Source organism: Oncorhynchus mykiss, chromosome 18, assembly GCF_057628025.1.
Source record: "Oncorhynchus mykiss isolate SJ-2025 chromosome 18, ASM5762802v1, whole genome shotgun sequence".
Classification (NCBI taxonomy): Eukaryota; Metazoa; Chordata; class Actinopteri; order Salmoniformes; family Salmonidae; genus Oncorhynchus; species Oncorhynchus mykiss.
The window spans coordinates 5,949,988-5,961,499 of record NC_143039.1 but is presented as its reverse complement, the minus strand read 5'-3'; the positions used below and the strand labels follow the sequence as shown (position 1 = coordinate 5,961,499).

Genomic DNA, 11,512 nt, shown 5'->3' with positions numbered 1-11,512 from the left:
TGCCCTCTATGATAGGTTAAATCTAGAAATGGCTTGCTATTGGTTACCAAGTCAAAATAATTATAAAAGGTCACAGTACAACAATACCACAACAGAATCAGACACTGACATCACTCCCTCTCTCTGTGGACCAGCCATTTCCTTTGGCCCTGTCCCCCTCATCAGACCCCTCATACCGAGCTATGTAGGGCAGAGGCAGGGGCATACCAAGGACCTCTGACAAAAGGGTTTCAGGCTGGATTAGATTTGGTTTTAACGGTCATATCAGAAACCCGAGAGCTGGCGTATTCAGGTCAAATTCTCTTAGCCAGGCCAAATGCTGACGAAATCAAAACAGTTTTTAATGGGAGGTCAGAGTTACAAATCCCCCCTGATGACCTGTCTTGGGGTCTGCCCGGGGTCTGACATATGAGATTGCACTGCAGAAAGCCATATTCTGTTACCCCTGTCCTCTGGTGGATCTATGAGGGTATAGCAGCTAGTAGACAGCCCTATTCTGTTACCCCTGTCCTCTGGTGGATCTATGAGGGTAGAGCAGCTAGTAGACAGCCCTATTCTGTTACCCCTGTCCTCTGGTGGATCTATGAGGGTAGAGCAGCTAGCAGACAGCCCTATTCTGTTACCCCTGTCCTCTGGTGGATCTATGAGGGTAGAGCAGCTAGTAGACAGCCCTATTCTGTTACCCCTGTCCTCTGGTGGATCTATGAGGGTAGAGCAGCTAGTAGACAGCCCTATTCTGTTACCCCTGTCCTTTGGTGAAGCTATGGAGTCCAGGTTCAGTTGCCGCCGGCCGCGACCGGGAGACCCATTGGGCGGTGCACAATTGGCCCAGCGTCGTCCGGGTCAGGGGAGGGTTTGTCCGGCAGGGATGTCCTCGTCCCATTGTGCACTAGCGACTCGCCAGGTGTACGGTGTTTCCTCCGACTCATTGGTGCTGCTGACTTCCGGGTTAAGTGGGCAATGTGTCAAGAAGCAGTGCGGTTGGGGTTTCAGAGGACTGTAACTACCAATTAATTGGGGAGAAAAAGGGGTAAATATATATATATATATATATATATATATATACTGATTTGACTCTGTCATTTGTTGGCAATATCCAATAGGTATTGATAGGAGAAGGGCGATGGCCAAGTAACGTTGACCAAGTGGATTCCTCAAGCTTGGCATCAGTCAAACTTGAGACAGTGGTATTTTGGTGATCCAAGCAAACCCGGGAACCAGAGAACTCCCTGTTTTTAATTAGGCCTCATTTCTAAGTGTCCCTCCAAGGAGACTAAATCAGACCCAGAGGTCAAGACTGTTACTAAACCTGCTACAGATATACCAGAGTCAAGCCAACACAGGTCACCACTCAGGTCAGATATTACAGCCACATACACTGAACACCTGTTCTTTCCATGACAGACACTGACCAGTTTAATCCAGGTGAAAGATCCCAAATTCACTTCAATCAGTGTTGATGAAGGGGAGGAGACAGGTTGAAGGCTTTATAAGTCTTGGGATGTGGATTGTGTGTGTGTGCCATTCGGAGGGTGAATGGCCAGGGCAAAATATTAAAGTGCCTTTGAACGGGGTGTGGTAGTAGGTACCAGGCGGTTTGTGTCAAGAACTGCAAAGCTGCTGGGGTTTTCACGATCAACATTTTTCTGTATGTCAGGATTGGTCCAACATCCAAAGGACATCCAGCCAACTTGACACAACTGTGGGAAGCATTGGAGTCAACGTGGGCCAGAATAGAGCTAGAATAGAGCCAGAATAGAGCTAGAATAGAGCCAGAATAGAGTCAGAATAGAGCCAGAATAGAGCCAGAACAGAGCTAGAATAGAGCTAGAAGAGAGTCAGAATAGAGCTAGAATAGAGCCAGAATAGAGCTAGAATAGAGCCAGAATAGAGTCAGAATAGAGCCAGAATAGAGCCAGAACAGAGCTAGAATAGAGCTAGAAGAGAGTCAGAATAGAGCTAGAATAGAGCCAGAATAGAGCTAGAATACAGCCAGAATAGAGCTAGAATAGAGTCAGAATAGAGCTAGAATAGAGCCAGAATAGAGCTAGAATAGAGCCAGAAGAGAGCTAGAATAGAGCCAGAATAGAACCAGAATAGAGCCAGAATAGAGCTAGAATAGACCCAGAATAGATCCAGAATAGAGCCAGAATAGAGCCAGAATAGAACCAGAATAGAGTCAGAATAGAGCCAGAATAGAGCCAGAATAGAGTCAGAATAGAGTCCGAATAGAGCCAGAATAGAGCCAGAATAGAGTCAGAATAGAGTCAGAATAGAGCCAGAATAGAGCCAGAATAGAGTCAGAATAGAGCCAGAATAGAGTCAGAATAGAGCCAGAATAGAGTCAGAATAGAGCCAGAATAGAGTCAGAATAGAGCCAGAATAGAGCCAGAATAGAGCCAGAATAGAGTCAGAATAGAGTCAGAATAGAGCCAGAATAGAGCCAGAATAGAGCCAGAATAGAGTCAGAATAGAACCAGAATAGAGTCAGAATAGCCGCTCACGCTGTATTTTTCAATGCAGGAAAGAATATGAGGAGTGTGTTGACTGAGATGAGAATATGAGGAGTGTGTTGACTGAGATGAGAATATGAGGAGTGTGTTGACTGAGATGAGAATATGAGGAGTGTGTTGACTGAGATGAGAATATGAGGAGTGTGTTGACTGAGATGAGAATATGAGGAGTGTGTTGACTGAGATGAGAATATGAGGAGTGTGTTGACTGAGATGAGAATATGAGGAGTGTGTTGACTGAGATGAGAATATGAGGAGTGTGTTGACTGAGATGAGAATATGAGGAGTGTGTTGACTGAGATGAGAATATGAGGAGTGTGTTGACTGAGATGAGAATATGAAGAGTGTATTGACTGAGATGAGAATATGAGGAGTGTATTGACTGAGATGAGAATATGAGGAGTGTGTTGACTGAGATGAGAATATGAGGAGTGTGTTGACTGAGATGAGAATATGAGGAGTGTGTTGACTGAGATGAGAATATGAGGAGTGTGTTGACTGAGATGAGAATATGAGGAGTGTGTTGACTGAGATGAGAATATGAGGAGTGTGTTGACTGAGATGAGAATATGAGGAGTGTATTGACTGAGATGAGAATATGAAGAGTGTGTTGACTGAGATGAGAATATGAGGAGTGTGTTGACTGAGATGAGAATATGAGGAGTGTGTTGACTGAGATGAGAATATGAGGAGTGTGTTGACTGAGATGAGAATATGAGGAGTGTATTGACTGAGATGAGAATATGAGGAGTGTATTGACTGAGATGAGAATATGAGGAGTGTAATGACTGAGATGAGAATATGAGGAGTGTATTGACTGAGATGAGAATATGAGGAGTGTATTGACTGAGATGAGAATATGAGGAGTGTAATGACTGAGATGAGAATATGAGGAGTGTATTGACTGAGATGAGAATATGAGGAGTGTATTGACTGAGAAGAGAATATGAGGAGTGTAATGACAGATGAGAATATGAGGAGTGTATATTGACTGAGATGAGAATATGAGGAGTGTATTGACTGAGATGAGAATATGAGGAGTGTGTTGACTGAGATGAGAATATGAGGAGTGTAATGACAGATGAGAATATGAGGAGTGTATATTGACTGAGATGAGAATATGAGGAGTGTATTGACTGAGATGAGAATATGAGGAGTGTGTTGACTGAGATGAGAATATGAGGAGTGTGTTGACTGAGATGAGAATATGAGGAGTGTGTTGACTGAGATGAGAATATGAGGAGTGTATTGACTGAGATGAGAATATGAGGAGTGTGTTGACTGAGATGAGAATATGAGGAGTGTAATGACTGAGATGAGAATATGAGGAGTGTGTTGACTGAGATGAGAATATGAGGAGTGTAATGACTGAGATGAGAATATGAGGAGTGTGTTGACTGAGATGAGAATATGAGGAGTGTGTTGACTGAGATGAGAATATGAGGAGTGTAATGACTGAGATGAGAATATGAGGAGTGTAATGACTGAGATGAGAATATGAGGAGTGTGTTGACTGAGATGAGAATATGAGGAGTGTAATGACTGAGATGAGAATATGAGGAGTGTAATGACTGAGATGAGAATATGAGGAGTGTGTTGACTGAGATGAGAATATGAGGAGTGTAATGACTGAGATGAGAATATGAGGAGTGTGTTGACTGAGATGAGAATTTGAGGAGTGTGTTGACTGAGATGAGAATATGAGGAGTGTGTTGACTGAGATGAGAATATGAGGAGTGTATTGACTGAGATGAGAATATGAGGAGTGTGTTGACTGAGATGAGAATATGAGGAGTGTGTTGACTGAGATGAGAATATGAGGAGTGTATTGACTGAGATGAGAATATGAGGAGTGTATTGACTGAGATGAGAATATGAGGAGTGTAATGACTGAGATGAGAATATGAGGAGTGTAATGACTGAGATGAGAATATGAGGAGTGTGTTGACTGAGATGAGAATATGAGGAGTGTATTGACTGAGATGAGAATATGAGGAGTGTATTGACTGAGATGAGAATATGAGGAGTGTAATGACTGAGATGAGAATATGAGGAGTGTATTGACTGAGATGAGAATATGAGGAGTGTAATGACTGAGATGAGAATATGAGGAGTGTAATGACTGAGATGAGAATATGAGGAGTGTAATGACTGAAATAAGAATATGAGGAGTGTATTGACTGAGATGAGAATATGAGGAGTGTAATGACTGAGATGTTTATTTTGGGTGAGATGTTAGTTCCATTATTTGGTTGACGGTGCATTTAGTGCAACATAGTTCTCTGTGAGGCCGTCCGTATGGGGATGATCGAGGCTAGAGGGGTGGGGAAGGGGTCAGGGTGTCATTACAGTGGGTAGCCTGTGACAGGCTGTGAGCAGCAAAACATATGTTGTTACCAAACAGGGTAACAGGGAGGAGTGAAGAAAGGCAGGGGTGAAGTTAGGGAGGGGAGATAAAACTCAAGTGTTGGCCGCTGTGTTTACAAAGTGTGGGAGAGACTGAGCCTGAAGAGACGCTGTGTTTACAAAGTGTGGGAGAGACTGAGCCTGAAGAGAGGGCTGACTGTACCATTAGAAGCTAAGGTATCAACGCAACATCAGATACGACACTATATATCAGTGCAGAGGAAGTAACATTGTAATTTATCAGTGCAGATGGATCCTTTATGCACACCTCACCAAGAGGAGGAGAAGACTGTGATCATGAAAGAAGAGAAGGAAACGGAAGACGAGAAGAAAGATGAGGAGGACGAGAACGATGATGATGAGGAGGAAGATGAAGAGGATGAAGATGATAGCGAGACAACAGTGATGGACGGTGAGGAGGAATCAGATGACAAAGCCAAGGAGACTGAACCCCAGCAGCAGAAGGAGCAGGCCTGGGCCCCCACTACCTACTCCAAGTTTGGTAAAGAGGTGTTTTGCTACGTAGGAGAGGAGATCAGCATCTTTGAGGCCTTGGACTCTTACGGTGCTGTCATCTGGCCAGCGGTGAGTCAGTCTACTATTTAACATGACATTCATAGATAACAATGATAGCAGTGATGGCGATTAGGATGGAAGTAAGGAGGGAGATACCACAGTGGTCTGAAACTTCTGGTTTACAGACCACATCAGGCCTGCAACTCACATTATTCTGGCTTGCTGTAATTATTATTGCCAGAAGATCCAACAGTTGGAACCTTTAATCTCCCTGCATAAGAATGACTGCCAGGGTAGGAAAATTCATTATTCAGACTTCCTAAATCATATGAACTCAAACAGCCGTCTCAGTAACAGGTGCAATAAGTCCAACTTCTAATTAGTTTAGAAACATGTGTGTTATTTATGTTTGTATAGCATAAGATGAATCAATCGATGTATATGCAAAAACACAGGTATTGAAACCAACAATTCTAAAAATCAACCTACAATAGAGCATGCTGGGAAGTATGATAAGGATGGATGTGGTATTAAGTTACTCACTTCGAGAACTTAACAAAGTAGCTCAAATTATTTTCCTTTTGAAGTCCAATGAACTCACAGAATAACGCTGATTAAGTGTGGATGGAGGATGATGATTGGTTAAATGTTTCACAGTGTGGATGGAGGATGATGATTGGTTAATTTTTTCACAGTGTGGATGGAGGATGATGATTGGTTAATTTTTTCACAGTGTGGATGGAGGATGATGATTGGTTAATTTTTTCACAGTGTGGATGGATGGACGATGATTAATGAAGTTCTAACAACTATAATGATGGTTTCTATAGTAACTCTGGTTGCCTGCAGGCGTTGGCTCTGTGTCACTACCTAGAGACCAACGTTGAGCAGTTGAACCTGGTGGACAAGGCAGTGCTGGAGCTCGGAGCAGGTCCTGGCCTAGTGTCTATTGTAGCCACACTCCTAGGTGAGTCTGGGCATTACATTTACTCATATTGTACATCTGAGAAGATCGGAGAGGTGTAAGAAATATGGCAACATTTTTACCTAGCCTATCAAGGTGGCTAGCAAGGTGGAGGAGGTCCTGTCGGGGTGGCTACCAAGGTGGAGGAGGTCCTATCAAGGTGGAGGAGGTCCTATCAAGGTGGAGGAGGTCCTATCAAGGTAGCTAGCAAGGTGGAGGAGGTCCTGTCAAGGTGGAGGAGGTCCTGTCAATGTGGAGGAGGTCCTGTCAAGGTGGAGGAGGTCCTACCAAGGTGGCTAGCAAGGTGGAGGAGGTCCTATCAAGGTGGAGGAGGTCCTGTCAAGGTGGAGGTCCTATCAAGGTGGAGGAGGTCCTATCAAGGTGGAGGAGGTCCTATCAAGGTGGAGGAGGTCCTAGCTAGGTGGAGGAGGTCCTAGCTAGGTGGAGGAGGTCCTAGCAAGGTGGATGAGGTCCTATCAAGGTGGAGGAGGTCCTATCAAGGTGGAGGAGGTCCTATCAAGGTGGAGGAGGTCCTATCAAGGTGGAGGAGGTCCTAGCTAGGTGGAGGAGGTCCTATCAAGGTGGAGGAGGTCCTAGCTAGGTGGAGGAGGTCCTAGCAAGGTGGAGGAGGCCCTAGCTAGGTGGAGGAGGTCCTAGCAAGGTGGAGGAGGTCCTAGCAAGGTTGATGAGGTCCTATCAAGGTAAAAAGCAAGGTGGAGGAGGTCCTGTCAAGGTGGAGGAGGTCCTGTCAAGGTGGAGGTCCTACCAAGGTGGAGGAGGTCCTATCAAGGTGGAGGAGGTCCTATCAACGTGGAGGAGGTCCTAGCTAGGTGGAGGAGGTCATATCAAGGTGGAGGAGGTCCTATCAACGTGGAGGAGGTCCTAGCTAGGTGGAGGAGGTCCTAGCTAGGTGGAGGAGGTCCTAGCAAGGTGGATGAGGTCCTATCAAGGTGGAGGAGGTCCTATCAAGGTGGAGGAGGTCCTATCAAGGTGGAGGAGGTCCTAGCTAGGTGGAGGAGGTCCTATCAAGGTGGAGGAGGTCCTAGCTAGGTGGAGGAGGTCCTAGCAAGGTGGAGGAGGCCCTAGCTAGGTGGAGGAGGTCCTATCAAGGTGGAGGAGGTCCTAGCAAGGTGGATGAGGTCCTATCAAGGTAAAAAGCAAGGTGGAGGAGGTCCTATCATGGTGGAGGAGGACCTATCAAGGTGGAGGAGGTCCTATCAAGGTGGAGGAGGTCCTAGCAAGGTGGAGGAGGCCCTAGCTAGGTGGAGGAGGTCCTAGCAAGGTGGAGGAGGTCCTAACAAGGTGGATGAGGTCCTATCAAGGTAAAAAGCAAGGTGGAGGAGGTCCTGTCAAGGTGGAGGAGGTCCTGTCAAGGTGGAGGTCCTACCAAGGCGGAGGAGGTCCTATCAAGGTGGAGGAGGTCCTATCAACGTGGAGGAGGTCCTAGCTAGGTGGAGGAGGTCCTATCAAGGTGGAGGAGGTCCTATCAACGTGGAGGAGGTCCTAGCTAGGTGGAGGAGGTCCTAGCTAGGTGGAGGAGGTCCTAGCAAGGTGGATGAGGTCCTATCAAGGTGGAGGAGGTCCTATCAAGGTGGAGGAGGTCCTATCAAGGTGGAGGAGGTCCTAGCTAGGTGGAGGAGGTCCTATCAAGGTGGAGGAGGTCCTAGCTAGGTGGAGGAGGTCCTAGCAAGGTGGAGGAGGCCCTAGCTAGGTGGAGGAGGTCCTATCAAGGTGGAGGAGGTCTTAGCAAGGTGGATGAGGTCCTATCAAGGTAAAAAGCAAGGTGGAGGAGGTCCTATCATGGTGGAGGAGGACCTATCAAGGTGGAGGAGGTCCTATCAAGGTGGAGGAGGTCCTAGCAAGGTGGAGGAGGTCCTATCAAGTTGGAGGAGGTCCTATCAAGGTGGCTAGCAAGGTGGAGGAGGTCCTATCAAGGTGGCAAGGAAGGCGGAGGAGGTCCTATCAAGGCGGAGGAGGTCCTATCAAGGCAGAGGAGGTCCTATCAAGGTGGAGGAGGTCCTATCAAGGTGGAGGAGGTCCTATCAAGGTGGAGGAGGTCCTATCAAAGTGGAGGAGGTCCTATTAAGGTGGCAAGCAAGGCGGAGGACGTCTTATCAAGGTGGAGGAGGTCCTATCAAGGTGGAGGAGGTCCTATCAAGGTGGAGGAGGTCCTATCAAGGTGGAGGAGGTCCTAGCAAGGTCCTATCAAGGTGGAGGAGGTCCTAGCTAGGTGGAGGAAGTCCCGGCATTCTATACCACTTACACCTATCCAATCTTTTCAGATCTGCATGAAGTGTCCTCGGCGACTAGACAACTAGTGGCTAGGGGTTGATTTGGTACTGGCCACCTGTGTGTCTGTTAGTTGAATAACAGAGTGCTTCCTGTCCCCAGGTGCCTGGGTCACAGCTACAGACCTACCAGAGATCATAGGTAACCTGAGAGCCAACCTGCTCCGTAACACAAGAGGGCGCTGTAGGTACACTCCCCAAGCTGCAGCTCTGTCCTGGGGTCCTGACGTGGAACGCACCTACCCCAGATCTGTCTATCGCTATGACTACGTGCTGGCGGCTGACGTGGTGTATCACCATGACTACCTGGAAGAGCTGCTGTTCACCATGAGATACTTCTGCCGTCCAGGTTGATTGATTGATTGTTATATTGACTGATTGATTGATGTATTAATTGATTGGTTGATTTGTTGAATGGTTGATTGGTTGATTAATTAATTGATTGGTTAATTGATTGATTATTTGATTGGTTGATTTATTCATTGATTGGTTGATTGGTTAAATTATTGATTGGTTGATTTGTTAAATTATTGATTAGTTGATTGGTTGGTTGGATGGATAGTTGATTGATTGATTGATTGATTGACTGATTGGTTGATTGAGTTATTGGTTGATTGATTAACTGATTGGTTGATTAATTGATTGGTTGATTGACTGAATGGTTGATTGATTGGTTGATTAGTTGATTGGTTGATTAGTTGATTGGTTTATTGATTAGTTGATTGGTTAATTGGTTAAATTATTGATTGGTTTATTGATTGATTGGTTGATTTGTTAAATTATTGATTCGTTGATTGGTTAATTGGTTGGTTGGTTGGTTGATTGGTTAATTTGTTGGATGAACAGTTGATTCATTGATAGATTCATTGAACAGTTTAAAGTACAACAAATCCCCGAATGTAAGACATGGAAGCCTTAAACAACTCATTTTATTTCCCTTAGGAACCACTCTGATCTGGGCCAACAAGGTCCGCTTTCCCACAGACCTGGTATTCACTGAGGACTTCAAGAACACCTTCAACACCACCCTGCTGGCTGAGATGGGAGAGGTTAAGATCTTCAAGGCCACATGTAGAGAGACAGAGGACCACCATCAACACCACCCTGCTGGCTGAGATGGGAGAGGTTAAGATCTTCAAGGCCACATGCAGAGAGACAGAGGATCACCTTCAACACCACCCTGCTGGTTGAGATAGGAGAGGTTTATGCCCATGTGTAAAAGGTAGGGATTAGGGAAGACAAAGGACTAGTTAACATCCTGCAGACTATGCTAAATGTAACCAAGACGTCCTGTCCCTTCTTCCTCTGAGAAATGCTTGAAGACAGAAGGCGGATATCTTGGCTAATAATGGATGTGGATGGACTACGGATGATGTCAGTTGTTGATGTTTGATGTTGATGTTTGATGTTCTACTCAATACTTACCTGCTATATCTAGTACTTTAATGTTACTTTCTAGTACTTTCTAGTACTTAGTTGTTACATGTAGTTTGTATTGATAATATTATTGATGTATGTACTTTGCTGTCTTGTTCCATTCTGTATTCAAATATAATTTGTTGTGGATATATAAAGTTTCTAGTAAAAATCTACACGTTGACTTTTTGCTGCCTTAAACATATCAAAACATTTATTACATTGAATGTCTTTCCTACCAATCTACAGAACCAACAGCACATCTTCAAAAGTAAAATAACAATTATAGAAAATGTTCCAAATTAAATAAAAAATGTCTTCATTCATTCATTATGATGTCATTACCGGTCATTATGATGTCATTCCCTGTCATTATGATGTCATTACTGGTCATTATGATGTCATTACCGGTCATTATGATGTCATTACCTACATTTTTGGTCTATTTAGAACATACTAGAAAAAGAGCATTCCTCATTGAGAACTGCTAGAGTGATCAAGCGATATAACCAATGTGTCTCTCCTTGGAGAAGTAATTTATCCCCATCTCCTCCACTAGGTGGCGCCTTCACCAATTCAACGGCCGTATAAAGTAAGGTACTTAGTTCATGATTATGGCTGTTGAAATGCCTGGCAACAGGTGATTTTCCATCATGATTCTGGCTGTTGAAATGCCTGGCAACAGGTGATTTTCCAGCATGATTATGGCTGTTGAAATGCCTGGCAACAGGTGATTTTCCATCATGATTCTGGCTGTTGAAATGCCTGGCAACAGGTGATTTTTTCATCATGATTATGGCTGTTGAAATGCCTGGCAACAGGTGATTTTCCATCATGATTATGGCTGTTGAAATGCCTGGCAACAGGTGATTTTTTCATCATGATTATGGCTGTTGAAATGCCTGGCAACAGGTGATTTTTCCATCATGATTATGGCTGTTGAAATGCCTGGCAACAGGTGATTTTTTCATCATGATTATGGCTGTTGAAATGCCTGGCAACAGGTGATTTTCCATCATGATTATGGCTGTTGAAATGCCTGGCAACAGGTGATTTTCCATCATGATTATGGCTGTTGAAATGCCTGGCAACAGGTGATTTTCCATCATGATTATGGCTGTTGAAATGCCTGGCGACAGGTGATTTTCCATCATGGTTGTAATTGGAGCTCCCATGCTCACATATCTTTGTCTTAAGTTGGCGTTTGGTCTCACAGTACCCACATAGTACAAGACTACAGGAACACTTCAATACACAATTTAATATTTACAGTGTTAAATAGAACTCATATGACATGTTTCATGTTGTCACTTTAATAAGGTTGGTAGCAACATGTGGACATCTGTTGCAGCTCCAGTCAACTACAAAACCCACAATGCTTTGCTATCTCTCTGGGCTAGCAAACGTAC

At 44.7% G+C, this 11,512-nt stretch overlaps 1 protein-coding gene across 2 annotated transcripts; it reads left to right on the top strand.

Moving 5' to 3' along the window:
• Nucleotides 1–4,644: 4,644 nt before the first annotated feature.
• LOC149975362 (methyltransferase-like protein 21E) lies at nucleotides 4,645–10,279 on the top strand. Of its 2 annotated transcripts, none has more exons than XM_090206701.1 (5): nucleotides 4,645–5,096; nucleotides 5,169–5,504; nucleotides 6,285–6,402; nucleotides 8,791–9,036; nucleotides 9,630–10,279. In XM_090206701.1, the coding sequence occupies exons 2-5, from the start codon at nucleotides 5,169–5,171 to the stop codon at nucleotides 9,800–9,802; spliced, it is 873 nt and encodes a 290-aa protein (XP_090062827.1). In that variant the 5' UTR covers nucleotides 4,645–5,096; the 3' UTR covers nucleotides 9,803–10,279. The 2 variants fall into 2 exon arrangements, with proteins under 2 accessions (XP_090062827.1, XP_090062826.1); XM_090206700.1 differs by having other exon boundaries at nucleotides 5,164–5,504.
• The last annotated feature ends 1,233 nt before the right edge of the window (nucleotides 10,280–11,512 follow it).